Source organism: Salmo salar, chromosome ssa03 (genome assembly GCF_905237065.1).
Source record: "Salmo salar chromosome ssa03, Ssal_v3.1, whole genome shotgun sequence".
NCBI classification, from domain to species: domain Eukaryota; kingdom Metazoa; phylum Chordata; class Actinopteri; order Salmoniformes; family Salmonidae; genus Salmo; species Salmo salar.
In genome coordinates this window covers 71,934,014-71,952,552 of record NC_059444.1, presented here as the reverse complement: position 1 = coordinate 71,952,552, position 18,539 = coordinate 71,934,014, and the positions used below count along the sequence as shown (strand labels likewise).

The 18,539-nt window shown below is 46.6% G+C and overlaps 1 protein-coding gene across 1 annotated transcript in view; it reads right to left on the bottom strand.

The window, feature by feature from the left end:
- The window catches only part of LOC106601533 (voltage-dependent calcium channel gamma-2 subunit), a 60,225-nt gene that overhangs the window by 6,194 nt on the left and 35,492 nt on the right, over positions 1-18,539 (bottom strand). Inside the window, exon 2 of the mRNA XM_045715265.1 lies at positions 10,773-10,856. Within this exon, the coding sequence (XP_045571221.1) occupies positions 10,773-10,856 (84 nt within the window). The remainder of the gene's footprint in view (positions 1-10,772; positions 10,857-18,539) is intronic.

The window sequence follows — 18,539 nt, the reverse complement described above, 5'->3', positions numbered from 1 at the left end:
TCCCGCTCTCTCTCTCCCTTTCCCCTTCTTTCTCTCTCTCTCCATCCCTTCATCCTCCTCCTCTCCCTGTCCTTGGAGCAGAGGGAGTAGTGTGGTGTAGTTACAGGTGGCGTGGTGATTAAATATGAAGTTGTCCTGGGAGTTGACCCTGCTCTTTTGTCCCCCTTCTCACACCTCCCCCTCCTCCCTCCATCCCTCCAATCCGGCTCACGTTAACCCTGGAGATATTAAAATGGCCAGTTACTCTACATTACCTGGGAGAGGGCAGGGGGGCTCTTTCTCATCCATCAGCTTCATTTGCACCGACAAAAGAGGGATAAAGGGCCAGACAAATTGTATTGATTGTTGACAGAGAGAGTTTTTAATACTGCAGCTCTCAAGGTGACGCCAATGTGAAGGAAACCTCAGAGAGAGAGAGAGAGAGAGAGAGAGAGAGAGAGAGAGAGAGAGAGAGAGAGAGAGAGAGAGAGAGAGAGAGAGAGAGAGAGAGAGAGAGAGAGAGAGAGAGAGAGAGGAGCCAGCTCAGTGGTTGCTGGGTAAGTTTGCCACGTTGCGTAAAAAAAACTGCACATTAGGCTGAGTTGAATAATTTAGCTCTTTGGTATGTTCAGCTATCATTTGGGCCTTGTTAAAAACCGAATGTCATTCTTTATTAAATGCATTGCTACATTTAATGTGCTTTGAGTCAAAGATTTAAGAATCACTTACTGGACTGAGAAGCAGCTGGACTCCCAGGCAGAACTCCCTAGGTTATGACCGCAGGGGGAAATCTTGAAAGCAACTATAGTATAGACTTTCGATAGGGAGCTTTTCAAGGGCAAGAGAATGGTATCAGTCAGCCCAGTGCCTATGTATTCTCTTTATATTACCCACCATGCTTAGCAGCACACTCCAAAGTGCACTGACCTTCACAGTAACCTCCCAGCATGCTGTGCCTTCCCTCGGTTCAGGCTGCCGTTTGCTGCGCCAAGTGCCCCTGGGTTTGGCTATGCACGCTCTACCTCCGAAACGAAGAAAGGCTGGGGTCCCTGCAGATTTCTTACGCCAGAACTCACTCTATTTTACTATAATGTTGAATATGTCAGTGAAGTGTTCGCTTAGTGGATGTATGAAATTCAGACAGGTGTTTTTATGAGGGCTCCTGTTCCTTCGTTCCAGTGAGGGCATGAGTGAGGGCTGGAGATGGAAGTTCTCGGAGGGAGACGGAGAGATAACTTTGCCCCAAGGCAGTGAGTGCTGCTACCTCCACCCAGTGAAAAATACCTCAGTGTTGCCAAATATCGGAAGTTTCACATCTTCTTTGGTTCTTTTATGCGTCTGTCAGGGGTTTGGCTCCTGCCTGGAGGGGTGTGTTTTAACATGGCAGATAACCTGCGGGACGCTGGACAGACAGGCAGTGTTCTCCAGCTGAGTATAGGATTGATTATCACAGTAAGTGAAGGTTCCTCTCCACAGTCATGCCAGTGTGATGTGTGGCTAACAGTGGGCTTTAGTGGACGGTAGTAAGATTTGTGTGAGTGAGAGTGGATGGATTTCGGATTGAGAAACTGTAGTTGTGATTGAACAGCTCAATTCAGAGCATAACTTCTGATAAGCTTTCCCTAAACTTTCCAGGTGTAATGAAAAACATACAGTACACTCACTGTAACAGCCCAACATAATCTATGAACCAACAACACACCGTATGCCGACTAAGTGTTCTGTGATTAGTTATCCTACCGTGGCAGGTACAGTAATATCCCATTATCTGAGTAGGACATTATTCTGACTTTGGGCTGCAGGGAGGTGGACTATGGACCCTGTCCTGGGAGGTGGCTGTGGGGACTCTCTTGTGTCTCAGAAGTCTATCAAGCTGGAAAACAATGACCCTGTCTAAATGAAAGCGTTGACCTCTCTGCTGATAGCCAGAGACAGCGGCGACCTCGGTCGCGTCTTGTGTTTCCGAAGTCCCTCTCGGCGACACGGCACATGAAAGGAGGAGCGCTAATCGAGAATGCGCTCTGGAGCCCTGTGATTATCAGCCAGGTCACCGTTTTGATTTGGGTCGAGGTCACTATCACAAAGAGCCTCGCCAGGGACCACTTCTGTCTGTGTGGGTCGCCAGGGCCCACTTCTGTCTGTGTGGGTCGCCTGGGACCACTTCTGTCTGTGTGGGTCGCCTGGGACCACTTCTGTCTGTGTGGGTCACCAGGGACCACTTCTGTCTGTGTGGGTCGCCAGGGCCCACTTCTGTCTGTGTGGGTCGCCTGGGACCACTTCTGTCTGTGTGGGTCACCTGGCCCACTTCTGTCTGTGTGGGTCGCCTGGAACCACTTCTGTCTGTGTGGGTCACCTGGAACCACTTCTGTCTGTGTGGGTCGCCTGGGCCCACTTCTGTCTGTGTGGGTCGCCAGGGCCCACTTCTCTCTGTGTGGGTCGCCTGGGCCCACTTCTGTCTGTGTGGGTCACCTGGCCCACTTCTGTCTGTGTGGGTCGCCTGGGACCACTTCTGTCTGTGTAGGTCGCCTGGGACCTATTTGGGGAGAGGTATCTCTGCCTCCTCACCTCGTCCCCTCCCTGTGTTCTCGCTAAGCCCAAAGCGTTACCAGTCAGGCTGGTTATTAAAGTAGTGACACACAGCAGCCCTATGCTATCCTGTCCTTTATCAGCTCCACTACCACATACCCTCCATCCGGCCTCATTAGACAGATAGAAAGCAGTCCTGCCTGGGATGGATGTGTCCCTGCCTGTCATTGGGAAAGGCGTAGTGATGACTGATAGTGGCTTGTTAGAGCTGCCCTGCCCCGCTTTGCCGCCTGTCTGTGAGTGCCAGTGTGCGTGCCAGGCTGCCCACAGAGATACAGAGCTGGTGTGCGCTGTATTGATTGGCACTGACTGACCACGTTCTTACACACTACTTCACGCAGACTATTGTACACATATGTAACACATCAGTGTCTTTACAGTATCTAACCACCTCTCCACACATGCTGATCACCTCATAAGGAAGTAGTAGGGGAGAGTGGGGTAAGGTGAGCCTTTTTTTACATTCAGCATCTCTCCATCAAGGGAAATATAGTATTAATTCTAATAAAGATATCTACATATATTTCAGGATGTTGCGTATCCCTAGAAATAATTAGAATTCATGTAACCTTTACAGTTTTGAAAACAAAGCTTGTCCAAAAAAACTGGTCTCTTGGCACAATTTACACCAGGTACGGGGTAAATTTAGCTGTGGAACAGGACAAGCTAAGCCGCCTACAAATGTCTGTACTGAATGAAATATTACCACTACCTTTTTAAAATCATGTCTATCTTTATTTCCCAAACACAATTCAACACAATCACAATCACTTTTTTGTCTTTTAATCATTTAAAGCATCTTTTAACACAGGCTGAACACCTAACACCTAACAAACACTTTTAACATAAGCCCTGTTGTTACTTCATATCCAAGCGATAATTCCTTGCATTATGCCTGTAAAGAAAACACTTTTGCAATTTGCTTAACTTTTGCAATTTGCTCAACTTACCATTGGCTCAACTTACCCCAAGGCAAACATGACTATATTAGCCCACACAGCTACAAACCTCTAACACAATAAATTAATTTGACTTGGTGAAAATCTGTTCTTTGGACTGAACTTGCTTACCACTTTTTCCATGTGTTTTTTTCCTTCACATACTCAATGAAATGATGACCTCTTCCTAAATATTTGGTGAAATGAGACATTTTGTGTACGGTGTCTTAGAAACAATGGTGGCTCAACTTACCCCACTCTCCCCTACCAACACTACCCAACACAGCTCCAGAGTGACTCACAGTGACTCACAGCCAGGGATCACTCTATTGCATTAACGCCACATAACACATATTCACACTTAACATCATGTCCATTTACCAGTACATTGCCAGTTTACGGCTTCAGCATATAAACCAAATAATATGTTGTATACACACAAAAAAACGCATGCATGCATGAACGCACACACACGTACATACACCAATAAATATGCAAAGAGTTCTCTTGACAAAGGCATCTCTTTGAACCTTCTCTCTCTTCTCTCTTCTCTCTCCCTCTCTCATTGACAGCGTTGTGAGAGGAAATTAGCATTGGCTCTTAATCAGCCTCCCCCAGCACTGAATGTGCTGATGTGCAGGACAGGGTCATGCTAATCAGGTGCCTCAGCTCCCAGGCACATTGATTTAAAACTACAAACACTTATTAATCCAGCCCGCCCTCCTCCTCCTCAATACTCAGCCTCAACCAAGAAGCCTCCTGCAGGAGGCTGGTGAGGGGAGGATGGCTCATAATAATGCCTGAAATGGAATGGTATCAAACACATGGAAACAGTGTGTTTGCTGTGTTTAATACCATTCCATTTACGCCGTTCCAGCCATTACTATCCTCCTGTCCTCCCAAATTACCGTGCCACCAGCCGCCTGTGACACACATATGCACACAAAGTTATCATATGCCCTCAGAGTTGCACACAAGCATGTGTATGCACACTCTCACACTACCCCTATTCACGTACACTCTCTATATGCACACAGCCAAGTTTATCTTTCTCAATTTTTTTCTTACACGGAAAAGTACTGTACGACATAGGACTACACTGGACTGCATGCTCTCTGACACTGCAGTCCCCCACTGAATATCGCTCTGTCATACTAACATAACATATCACACAGCAAAATCCCTATCTACACACACCCCTCACACACTCATCCACACACAGACTGGTCACTGGAGCACGGTGGAAAAGAATCTGGGCCGCCCGACACATTGAAGTTCCTTCACATGACAGGACTGCTCAGACAATTAAAGACCACATTTCAATTACTGTAATTACCCTCCACTCCACTGCTGATGTCCCCATAGATCAGGCCTGCCCGTCTGCCTGCCTGCCTGACAGCACTGTGCCATAGCTAGCTGCTCTGGGTTAGCTTAGCACCAACAGCACAGAATCACTACTCGCTCTGTTAGCGTAGCATTGACACAGTAGCCTACATAATCACTGCTGTCTGTGTTAGCTTATCTTAGCCTTAGCGTTTACACAAACAGCATAGTAGCCCATAGACTAACACAGGGTAGAGGAGGCCCTATTAGTTTGAACAAACTGAACAGTAACCCTGCTTAGTCTGTTAGCTAGCTTAGCAGCCAGAAAAGCATGATTAGTAGCCCAGAGCACAGGGCAGAGGAAGCTCAATTTAAAATTAGCCTGGTACAACAGTGAATGGCATGATAGCACAGAGAGATGCTCCAATACAAATGGATAAGACTGGTAATACTGTGGTTTATGTCACGATATGCCACTGTTAGCATAGTACCACAGCACGGACTAACATGGGTCAATACAGAGAAACCCTGCATTCAATGTGGATATGTCAATGCGTGTGTGAAGGAAGGCTAACAAGTGTCCATATGCAGTCACAAATAATGGTTGTGTAATCTCTGTGTTATTGTTACTGTCCCTTTGTTTTCTAGATACTGTACATTCTCTCACCTCTGAGTTTATAAGAGGAGGCTTCCATATTTCCAGCCTTAATGAGATGTGTAGTTAGAGCGCTGGTACTTGCTCGCTCCACCAGGCCACTAAAATGATTGCCTTTTCATTTATGGGCCTGTATGTGTTTAATGTATCTGTCGATGGACTCCATATTTGTCGCCTAGGCCACCACTGTTACACAGCTACACTGTGACATCTCTCTCTAGCTACCTAACACCACACAGTAAATCCAAGTGGACAGTCATAGTAATAATAGTCTCTAATAGAATCACTTTAAGGCTGTCACTCATGATTAACACATTATCCTGATGACTATCCTCTACCGAGGCAGTGGAGGTCATGTGATGTGACCCTCTCTCTGGTCCAATGGCTGTGACCGTGGTCCACGGTCCTGGTCTCAGGTGGAACCGGCGTGACCCACCAGGGCTCAGGGCCGAGCGACCGGCTGCCCATCCCCCCTCTGGAGCTGCTGCTGGAACTCCCATGCTGGGCCACAACCAATGATCTCCCCAATGTCGCCTACACCCCCCATCGCCCCAGAGCCCCCACTGTCCCACCCCTGCTGCCCTACATGCAAGTCCCCTGTGTGTGTCCTACCCCAGACCCATTGATTTTATTGGGCCAGATTAGGCCAGATTCCAGCCCCCCTCTCTGTATTAACTATGTAGCTCATCACACCATGCTCTGACCCCTAGTGAACCCTGGCTAGGATCCACAAACATGAGACATCTTTACCACAGACTGCCATCATTGTCACTACTGACAGAACATCCACTATAGCTACAACAAGACTGACAACGCATTTTCTACTCAATCTGACTCTGTCTCTGTCTCTCTCGCTCTCTCTCAGTATCTCTCTCTCTCTCTGTATCTCTCTCTCTCTCTCTCTCTGTATCGCTTTGTCTGTATCGCTCCATCTGTATCTCTCTCTCTCTCTCTCTCTGTATCGCTTTGTCTGTATCGCTCCATCTGTATCTCTCTCTCTCTCTCTCTCTGTATCGCTTTGTCTGTATCGCTCCATCTGTATCTCTCTCTCTCTCTCTCTCTGTATCTCTCTCTATATCTCTCTCTTTCTGTATCTCTCTCTATAACTCTCTCTCTCTTTCTGTATCTCTCTCTGTATCTCTCTCTGTATCTCTCTCTCTTTCTGTATCTATCTCTCTGTATCTCTCTCTGTATCTCTCTATTTCTGTATCTCTCTCTCTCTCTTTCTGTATCTCTCTGTGTGTAAGTGTGGTTATCACAGTAATGTATTTAGGTGTTCTAGTTCCTCCTGCATCAACCGTTTCTTGCATAACTGGGTGTTTTCCTTTACTCCTCTCTTCTCTCTCTCTCTCTTTCTCTCTCTGCTGCTTAGCGCCCAGTAGAGCAGTGGATGATGGGAGCTCGGACACGGCATGATCTAAAAACCCACTGGGGCTTTAGTATGCCTCAGCTGGGTTATATAACCGTGTGTGGATGTGTGAACCGCCTGGCTATGGGGAGAGCCGAGGATTCACAGTCACTACAGTCACTACTGCAAAGCAGCTTGCTACTGTGTGTGTGTTTGTGTTTGGGGATGTCTGTGTGTACTATGTGTGTGTCTGTGTGTGTTTGTGTCTGCGTGTCTATGTCTGTGTCTGTCTATGTGTGTTCAAGTATGGGGGAGGGGTGGTGCACGTACGTATTCAAGAACATTCTGTGCCTTTCCTCTGTATATGTCAGATTTGCTCACTTCCAATACTGGTGTAGGCTGGTGTACTGTGAGCTAGCAGGTGCTGAATCACAGGATTACATACATCATAGACGAGTCCCCTCAGTCTGAGTGTGAACTCCCTCTGACATCACTTCCTGTAGGTTTTTACCTGAGGTGACATAATCTCTATTGCATAACCCTTCCCCTCTCATTCTACCTTGTAAATGGCTGGCATACTCTCTCTCTCTCTTTGGTCTCCCTCCAGATGCTCTGAGCAACACCTCATTATGGAAATACCAGCTGTGTGTCCTCCACTAAAGTCAAATGGGGTAAGTATATAAACGAATTCCCTTCACAGACCACACCAGCCTGGCTATGATGAAACAGGCAGCGGAGATATTAAAGCTACAGTATGACATCCACCTCTCTCTGAACCTGTCCCAATGTGGCCCACTGTACCCTCATGACCTCACCCTGCCCGACCTTCACAGAAGAGAACACACAAATGTAACACAAACATACAAACGCAGACACACAGACACACTGAGTGGCCTGAATAGGGGCTCACTTTGTCACTACAGTGGTACAGAGGTACAACTCCAGACTGAAAAGACATGCCAGTCACAGACGGGTGCGCGGGGAGAGAGAGGGAGAAAGAGAGAGGGAGAAAAAGAGAGGGAGAGAGTGATAGAGGCCTGACCTATATAGGAAGGAGGCTGAAATATTTATGGATGTGAGTATCCTAATTGGCAAGCAACTGGGAGCACTGCGGCCCTCTCGTCCAATCACAGAGCAGGAAGCGGTTAAAATACATGTACAACACACACACACACACACACACACACACACACACACACACACACACACACACACACACACACACACACACACACACACACACACACACACACACGTATGGGTGCATGGTCTGAGGTCCGCAGTGTCACCTCGCCCCTGCGCCCCTGCGCTCCTGTCAAGGCCAGTGACTTCGGGCACCTAGTTATGGCCCAGCTTTGCTAGGGCTGATCCGGCTTCGTTAAGGCTTCAGCATCGTTAGAATCATTACCAGAGCTGTTATCATAACCGTCCTCTCTGGCACATATGGACGAGCACTGTCGCTCAGAGCGTTAAGTCAAACACAGCCTAATTGGCTAGGCTTCATCTCCAGGACTGGCAGTAACACGCACTGCTCCGCTCTCCTCTTCTCTCAGAGTGGGCTTCAATTACTGTCTGTTCTGATGGAGACCAGGAGATGAACACAACCTGAATCCAGTTCAGTTGAGCATCACTGGGTGGGAGAAGGGAGGGGTCAAATGTCTGGAGCATTGTTAAACAGGCGGTGTGTCACCGGTGTCGTTTTGAACAGACCAAAGCGCAGCGTGTATAGTGCTCATCTTCTTTGTCCACGGTCCTGCCCCATCCAGGATTTCCTCCCAGGTCCACGACTCGATGTACCTCCTCCCACGCTGCTTGGTCTTCTTTTGGTGGGTGGTTCTGTCACCGGCGTCGTTTTGAACAGACCAAGGCGCAGCGTGTATAGTGCTCATCTTCTTTTATTTTGTGAGAACGCTTGAACAAAATAACCAAACGACAAACAACAGTTCCGTAAGGTACAACGACAATACGGAAACAACCACCCACAAAACCCAAAGGAAAACAGGCTGCCTAAGTATGGCTTCCAATCAGAGACAACGAAAGACACCTGCCTCTGATTGGAAACCATACTCGGCCAAACCTGGAAAACGAAACATAGAAAATGAAAACTAGAACATATCCCCTGGAAACCAACAAACCCCAAAACACACACAACAACCCCCCTGCCACGCCCTGTCCATTCTACTATGGCAAATGACCCTTTTACCTGGTCAGGACGTGACACGTGGGGCCGAGGCACTGCTCGTAACATGGAAATGTGTGCTAATCAATTGGATCAAAGCACTGATCCACCCAATGGGTTGTTTGTGGTAAAATTACATTTTCCTTTTCCTATATTTTGAGTGAGAACTGTTCAGGGGAAAAATGAGGTGACCTTGCAGCACTTTTTGAATGTACTAGGTCAATATGCAGAGGTAGTGTTAGTTTAACTTATTTGTTTGAAACTCTCAATACTGTGTTGAAACTGTGTATTGTTCTATGAAAATAAACAAAACCCATCATTTGGGTTTGAGCATCGTACACTTCAAAGTCTCACAGTCACAGGAATCTTGTGAGATGCGGGAGACATGTTTTGATCCCAGTTAGTCCCAAGAGAAACATTAAATAGGGAGTGGAAAGGCTATCCTTAGAAGGGCTGTGACAGGGCTATTCACCTACAGTATGTTGTTATTGGGGCCAAATTGCAGTTTTTGTGACACTCCCTTCTAACAAGGCCTGCAATCATCATAGAGGGAAACAGAAGGCATGACCATGTTCCAGGGAGTCTTAGCTTTCAGGAATGGAGTCATAAAAACTGTTCAAATGCTAGAGCCAAATTCATAGGAAAACATTTTATTCAACATGCCACATTGACTTCAGAAGCTTCTGTTTATCACAGTGAGCGTTTCAATCTATCTGTTCTCCTCTACTTTTCCTGGTTGGCAAAGTGCCAGGATGTTGTCTCTGGTTTTGAATCTGAATTTAGAGAACTCAACTTAAAAACTTAATCTAAATGCATCTGAGAAGTTCAATATATAATATATAAAGTATATATATATATATATATATATATAAAGTATATACTTTTATAAACTTGAAATGATAGTTTGTAAACTTGATACACAGATAATGAATGCAATATCTATCATATTGAAACTGAATATATAAATATTGAATTTGAATACTCAATTAAATGTAAATTGAATTTTAAAACTGAATGCAATATTCACTCAATTCAGTTTCAAATCATGAAATACAAGTTTGTGCATTACAAATTCAAAAATATTACATTCAAATTCAAAATCCTAATACAAATTCTAAATTATGGAATTCAAACACAATTTCTGTTGGCATTGAAATCATGTAATTTTAGGATTATTACCGCAGCTTGTTTGACACTCATTTCCATGTCTTGCTAGCAGTGAGGAAAACAGAGCACAAATCAATGTGGGGAGTTTACAGGGTACACAGTGGACTGTAATACTGCACGTTACGTTACACATGGCATGCAGTAAAAACAGCCAGGAGAGGAGGAGTGGTGCCTGGTAGAGTTCAGACCAGACAGACAGGCACTCACTAAAAGCAGGATACAGTTTAGAGATATCTAAAATAACACACAGGCCCATCAGAACTACTGTCTGTATTGACTGTCAGGGGCTGGGTGGGGAAAGTGGGCTCAGGTATTAATTATGAACAAGTTGTCAGTTGAAGTAAGAGGATGCATTGTTGGCTGATTTCTGTCCCCCCTTGTCACCTGATTGAAGGTTACCTCATATTAAATACTACCCTCTCTTAACAAGATTAGAAAGTACAGAGTTGTACATTTGTGTAGTATTTGTGTAGTATTTACACTATTCACTACAATACAGTATCAAATGTGCAGATGGGATGCCCAGACCACACTATCCCTTGAGGTTCACTGCTTCCTCTGTACTGTAAAAGTGGAAGCCAAAGAGAGGAGACTCACGTAAGAAGTACTCAGAGGGGTCCGCTTCATAGTCCGTGTCCTCAGGAAAGTGATCTATCTGTTTACACATCCCTTTAAAGTTCCCTGGAGGAGAAACAAGAGAGAAAACACACAGGGTCAGAAAAGCAGTCACAGAGGAAAAATAATAATAGAATCAAGAGAAACGCCATGGTAACACAAAGAGTGACATGAGTCAGTTCAAACCCATGTAGTTATGAGTGTACAGGTAACTGCCAAAATAAAGGAAACACCAACATAACATAACAACATAAAGAAAGAGCTTGTGAGATCCACAGGATGCGTTGAATAGAACAGATTAATTCTTCTGGAGCAACACAGCACTTAAGTGAAGGTATTGTATGCCTGCAGGAAGGAAGGGATGGTGAGACACGTGAGGAGTTCAAGTCATGGAGGAAGGGATGGACGGATGCATGTTTTGTAGATGGAGGAATGGAGGAGGATGTGGATCCAGTTCCGGTGTGTGAAACATATGGGCCAGTGATTTGTTTGTGTGGGCTGCAGAGAGATGAATATATAATGAGTGATAGGATCCTGGACATTTAGTCATTACATCCATTCTAGATGGCTGCCGTTTTGCAAGCTCTGACCCAACTTAGCTATTTTGTGATTTTCTTTTGTATTACATTTACCCCTTTTTCTCCCCAATTTCGTGGTATCCAATTGGTAGTTACAGTCCTGTCTCATCTCTGCAACTCCCGTACGGACTCGGGAGATGAGAAGGTCGAGAGCCATGCGTCCTCCGAAACACGATCCAACCAAGCAAAACTGCTTCTTGACACAATGCCCGCTTAAGCCGGAAGCCAGCCACACCAATGTGTTGGAGGAAACACCGTACACCTGGCAACCGTGTCAGCGCATGCCCGCCACAGGAGTCGCTAGAGCGCGATGGGACAAGGACATCCCTGCCGGCCAAACCCTCCCCTAACTTCGATGATGCTGGGCCAATTGTGCGCCGCCCCATGGGTCTCCCGGTCGTGGTTTTTATCTGACTGGATAATAATATGTCCCCCTCACTTCTAAAACCAAAGTTGCGCCCCTGCTTGTATGTATGTATGTATGTAAATGTAACACACAGCGATGTTAGGAAACATGATGATGAAACTCTACAGAGGAGTGGGCGCTCTGCCCTTCTCATAAGCACCAGGGACTGGGTTTCCCTAGCTTAGGCAGCACATGCCCTGGTCTGGCTCTGGTGGTCATGCGAGCCTGAGGTTGCTAGTCAGAATGGAGACCTCTCCGGCAGCAGGTGGTGGCTTGTAAACAAGAGTGGCACAGCTGGTGAGACCTGGAGCGGCTCCAACTGCTGTGCAATGGGAACTTCATCTCCTAATGCTCATTCATTTGGCTGATGCCTCAGTGCCCAGGCTGCCAAGTCACTCGCTCTGCCCTTTCAGGAAGCAGCCTGCCTGGCCTGGCCTCTCTTTCTTCCCACTTCCCACTTTTCTCTATACCTTCATCCCTCCATTCCTCCATGCTGTGGTACCACAGAAGGTCCATCCGTGATGGGGTCACTCAAGGTCGCACGGCGAAGGAATCACCCAATACAGAGGTCATTACTGCACCCCTGCAGGGCATGTGATTGGGCCAGATTACTGTCTCATTAACTTATTCATCTCCTTCTCCCTCCAGTGTCTGTCTAATTAGGTGAACAGGTGTTTGTTAGCCGGGTGCCAGGTGTTGCCGAGGAGAAGATGGCGGGAAGGCAGGATGGGTGCCGCGGGTGCGGCTGGGTGGGGCGCTGGGTTTGTGAATGGACCCCACGTACGGAGAATTGACCCCCGGCGAGAACCGCTCGGATATGAGAGCGACTGGCGTCTGCAGGAAGAGCTATCAAACAGACTTAACACTGCTCTTCCTTCTGTGCACACTGTGTGTGGTAGGGCTCACAAGGCTGAGGGGAGTCGGTGTTTGATACCACAGACGTAACTGTCTGTTAACTGTCTGAGGGTAGTTAAGGTCTCATCAGAGGAGAGTTTGTTGTGATTGTTCCAATGTCATTGAGTTTTGACCAAGCAGTTGGCAGAGGCCATGCTAGGCTGGAGTTGGGCCGCAGCAGAGGAGTGTGGGAACCTCCGTGTGAAACACACACTAATCCTTCCTCGGTGGACAGAGTCCAAAGTGCTGACGGTGTGTGTGTGTCCACTTCTCTCTCACCTTCCCCAGCTCTGGCTCATAATCAAAAAGCACTCATTGATTTCCATCAACAAGCTCTGCGGCAATTAACAAGAGACAGGGAGGAATATATAGGAAAGAGGGAGAGACAGAGGAAGGGCAATGAACAGAGAGAAGGTTGAAGTCCAGAAGAGAGGGGGATAGATCTGCTTCCATTGTCACACTTTCATCATTGTTGGATCGAAACTCATAGGTCTAAAAAGCACATCAAACTCAGTGTGCGACTCTTACCACCACTGACACCACAGTACAGCCACTGAGCCTCCACAATAAACAACATCTATCAAAAAGTGGGTCAAATGCAGTGAAGGAGAAAAACAAGGTGTATCCTGAACTCTTTCATTTCAAATCCATTTCAATAAGGATACGACTGTTTATGTAGTTACACAGCACAGTCGCCACGGAGTTGTCGGAACAAAACTTGTAACATTGAGAACACAGCATCCACCCACAGTGCACCATGTGTCTTTGTCTTATCAACAGCTGACATCACAGAGTGGGAGTATGGTATAGTTAGCTGGCTGTCCCGTCCACAGTTGTGTCATTTGTTCAAGCAGCTGCAGAGAGTAGACTATTGGGGGAACCACTTCGATTAGTGCGCTGAAAGATTTATGTGACACTTAACCGCTCCAAACTGTCCTTTTCTTGTCAGACATGTAAACTCAGCACGCTGGTAAATGTTTTATACTGACATTTGTATTTTTCGGAAACCTCCCATACAAAAGTGTGTGACCGTGGGAAGGGTGAAGGGTGGAGGGGGGAGAGGGGGAGAGAAGGGAGGAGGAGGGCAGAGGGGGAGAAGGGGAGGGAAGGGTGGGGAGAAGGGTGGAGGGGGGAGAGGGGGAGGAAGGGAGGAGGAAGGGAGGAGGAGGGCGGAGGGGGAGAGGGGGAGGAAGGGAGGAGGAGGGTGGAGGGTGGAGGGGGGAGAGGGGGAGGAAGGGAGGAGGAGGGCGGAGGGGGGAGAGGGGGAGGAAGGGAGGAGGAGGGCGGAGGGGGGAGAGGGGGAGAGGGGGGGAGAGGGGGAGGAAGGGAGGAGGAGGGCAGAGGTGGGAGAGTAGGGGGGAGATGTGAAGGCCCATCTGGCAGGGGACCCACAACAGGTGTCTGGTGGGTCACGACATCTTCATTCAGCGTTTACAGACAGGCCATATTATCCACTATGTTACCTCTATCTAAGGGTTGCTCACTATAGCAAGCTGTAGTACTACAATAGCATCATGTCAGTACATACTCAGCCCCGTGGAAAGTGCTTGATGTTAAAAAGCAATCGAGGCATTATAAGTATAGCTGGCCTTCTGGCTGGGCGTATAAGTCTTGTGCTAATCATTATAAAGCAGTTAGCATTAAGAGCAGAGCCAGGCCATGGGACTCTCCTGCACTGACCGACCCACTGGGTCCCATCAGCTGGCTCCATACTAGGGGTCAGCGCTGGACTTCCTCAATCACCCTAACGACCACTGGCCACCATGACCCCTACTGTAGGGATGAGCTGTGGCCTAAAACCTAGGTCCTTTCCTGTCCTCCCTGTCCCACTGCCATAAAGCACTTCAATACTAGAGCAGACCAGGGTGAGACTGAGATCCATTCAGGAGAGGAGAGGAGAGGAGGAAGAAGGGAAGAGGGAGGTGGACACGGTCAAGTGAGTGGGGCTGGTAGGTGGGTGTAGATTTACAATCACCCATCCCACAGAGGCTCCTGGTCTGCTCAGCCCCTGGATATTCCGGTCGATGTGCTCCCATTTTCTGTTCCCTAGAGATGGCTGTATAGTATGTCTCCAAGGTTGTGTCTTCATGGGGAGATTCCAGTGATGAGGCTGTGATTTGTAAATTGGCCTGTGCCCTGGGGAGTCCTACTCTATTGGTATGACCGTCATGTTGGGATCAACATTCTGGATAAACATCCTCATATTGAAATCAATACATTCCAAGGTCGGGGTTAATTGTTTAAGAATCCCACAGAGGTACTTTTTCCAATGCTATTGAAGCCACAAACACAACCCCTGCTGGGCTGCCTTCTGGTTATCTCCTCAAGCTAGAGTGAGAAAAGTTACATTTTTCTCTCTGGCTTTCACTGAGGAGAGGATTCTTGGCCCCGGTGCTTGGGATTTTTTGACGGTTTAAGTCGGCTGTGGATTTCCCCACTTGGACGGAAACCATACTCGCTCACTCTTTTTTCTCTCTCTCTGTGTCTCTCCCCTCTCTCGTACTCTCTTTCCCTCTCTCTCTCTCTCTCTCTCTCTCTCTCTCTCTCTCTCTCTCTCTTTTCCGCTCTCTCTCCCAACATCCGGCTGATAGAAATAAGCACTGGCCCATAAAACCCGGGGAGCCGCCAGATACAATGGGCCAAATTACGGCAGAAGAAATTGTGATTTTTATTTTAATTGTAATCTTTGACTCCCAACACATTTTCTTTCCACACAATTTCCATTCACAGGAAAAGATTACTGAGGGATTATTCAAGATAATTGGGAGTGTTCAATTACCAACTGACCCACCTCCCACCTCCCCCCACCTCCCCCCTCAACTTCTCCAACTAATATGACATCTGAAAATACTCTCCCTACTACATGTGTAATACATTTTAGATGCGACACTTGTGCCCAAACAAAAACCACAATGTCTAGACATGATCTCGACACTGTCAGCTCAGTCCTGGTAAAGAAAAAAGAAAGACAAAAACACATCCTTGACAATATGGGAGTGTGTGTGTGTGTGTGTGTGTGTGTGTGTGTGTGTGTGTGTGTGTGTGTGTGTGTGTGTGTGTGTGTGTGTGTGTGTGTGTGTGTGTATGGACGCAGGTGAGAGAGCTAAGCATTCCTCCTCTTCCTTAACCACCCCCCCTGCTGCTGCTGCTGATGTCATCCATCAGTGGTGTCTAAGACTCCAGAGATTCCCCTAGGACACAACAGAACAGAACATAGAGAACCGGCCAATCCCCAGACCCCTAGCCACAGACAGACACACAGGAGGGCCCGCCCACACACACTGACCTCCTAACAGTAGTGTCACCACCACAGCTCCCGAAACACAGGCAGTAGTTTGTTGTTCTGGGACATAACCATGGAGGAGGTGCTATGAGATTCTGTGGATGGATGAAGAAGGGAGGGTCAACAGGCCTGGTTCAAGTAGGAGGCGTTGTTCGAGGGTGAGAGACAGACAGAGAGAAAAAGAGAGAGGAAATGCAGCTTTGGTGCACCGGATTCCAGCCGAGTGCTTACTTCTGTGCCGGTGGGCGGAATTCTGGAAAAGTTCGCAGGCAGCCACCTAGTGCGTCAGCAGCAGCCACCCCCACACATCCCCCTCCCCTCTATCCCCACACCCTCCCTTCTATCCCTCCTCCCTGCACTGTCCCCACGGCAGCCGTTGCCATGTGGACATCAGAACCAGTCGCTGTGAAAAAAAAAAGAGATTCCTGGTGTGGGGTTGCCATGGAGACAGTTATCTGGGGCCCACTTGAAGATGATCACATGGGTGGAGCTGATGTTTGGGCCAATCTAGTGATGTGTTTAACCCCTGGACTGACTCACTGCTCACTTGGCTTTATGCAGTGTTCCTACTCACTAAGCTGCCCTACACCTTTATGTTGCTAACCAAGATTAGTATAACATAGCATTCGGCTACACCTGCACATCGACCTCTACATGTTAGCAACATTCTATACAGTACCAGTCAAATGTTTGGACACACCTACTCATTCAAGGGGTCGTCTTTATTTGTACTATTTTCTACATTGTAGAATAATAGTGAAAGCATCAAAACTATGAAATAACACATATGGAATTATGTAGTAACCAAAAAAGTGTTAAACAAATCAAAATATATTTTACATTTGAGATTCTTCAGAGTAGCCACCCCGTTACCTTGATGACAGCTTTGCACACTCTTGGCTTTCTCTCAACCACAGCTCACAGCTTCATGAGGTAGTCACCTGGAATGCATTTCAATTAACAGGTGTGTCTTGTTAAAAGTTAATTTGTGGAATTTCTTTCTTTCTTAATGCATTTGAGCCAATCAGTTTTGTTGTGACAAGGTAGGGGTGGTATACAGAAGATAACCCTATTTGGTAAAAGACCAAGTCCATATTATGGCAAGAACACCTCAAATAAGCGAAGAGAAACGACAGTCGATCATTACTTTAAGACATGAAGGTCAGTCAATACGGAAAAGTTCAAGAACTTTGAACGTTTCTTCAAGTGGAGTCGCAAAAACCATCAAGCGCTATGATGAAACTGGCTCTCATGAGGACTGCCACAGTAAAGGAAGACCCAGAGTTACCTCTGCTGCAGAGGATACGTTTATTAGAGCTACCAGCCTCAGAAATTGCAGCCCAAATAAATGCTTCACAGAGTTCAAGTAACAGACACATCTCAACATCAAGCCTTCATGGTTGAATTGCTGCAAAGAAACCATTACTAAAGGACACCAATAAGAAGAAGAGACTTGCTTTGGTCAAGAAACACGAGCAATGGACATTAGACCGGTGGAAATCTGTCCTTTGGTCTGATGAGTCCAAATTTGAGATTTTTGGGTCCGTGTCTTTGTGAGACGTAGAGTAGGTGAACGGATGATCTCCGCATGTGTATTTCCCACCGTGAAGCATGGAGGAGGAGGTGTGATGGTGTGGGGGTGCTTTGCTGGTGACACTGTCAGTGATTTATTTAGAATTCAAGGCACACTTAACCAGCATGGCTACCACAGCATTCTGCAGCAATACACCATCCTATCTGGTTTGCGCTTAGTGGGACTATCATTTGTTTTTCAACAGGATAATGACCCAACACACCTCCAGGCTGTGTAAGGGCTATTTGACCAAGAAGGAGAGTGATGGAGTGCTGCATCAGACGACCTGGCCTCCACAATCACCCGACCTCAACCCAATTGAGATGATTTAGGATGAGTTGGACTACAGAGTGAAGGAAGTCCTTCAAGACTGCTGGAAAAGCATATCATCAAGGAAAAGGGTGGCTACTTTGAAGAATCTAAAGTATAAAATATATTTTGATTTGTTTAACATAATATACAGTACCAGTCAAACTTTGGACAGACCTTCTCATTCCAGGGGTTTTCTTTATATTTACTATTTTCTACATTGTAGAATAAAAGTGAAGACATCAAAACTATGAAATAACACATATGGAATAATGTCTGTAGACTGCTGGAGTACCAAGACAAAACAACCAAAAATGTGTCACTATCCCAATACTTTTGGAGCTCACTGTATATGTTATTGTAATATATGTTATTGTAAGTTGTAAACAATCGTTTACAACTTACAATAACATACAGTTTTGTCTTTGTACTCCAGCACTTTGGACTACATCACGCTTGTGACTCTACAGATTTGTTGGATGCACTTCTACATTAATGTGGATGCTACCATGATTACGGATAATCCTGAATGAATCGTGAATAATGATGACCTAGAAAGTTATAGACTCACAAATATCCTACCCCTCCAAAAATACTAACCTCCACTGTTACTGTAATGGTGAGAGGTTAACATGTCTTGGGGGTAGGATATTTGTGCGTCTGTAACTATCTCACTCATCGTTATTCACGATTCATTCAGGATTAT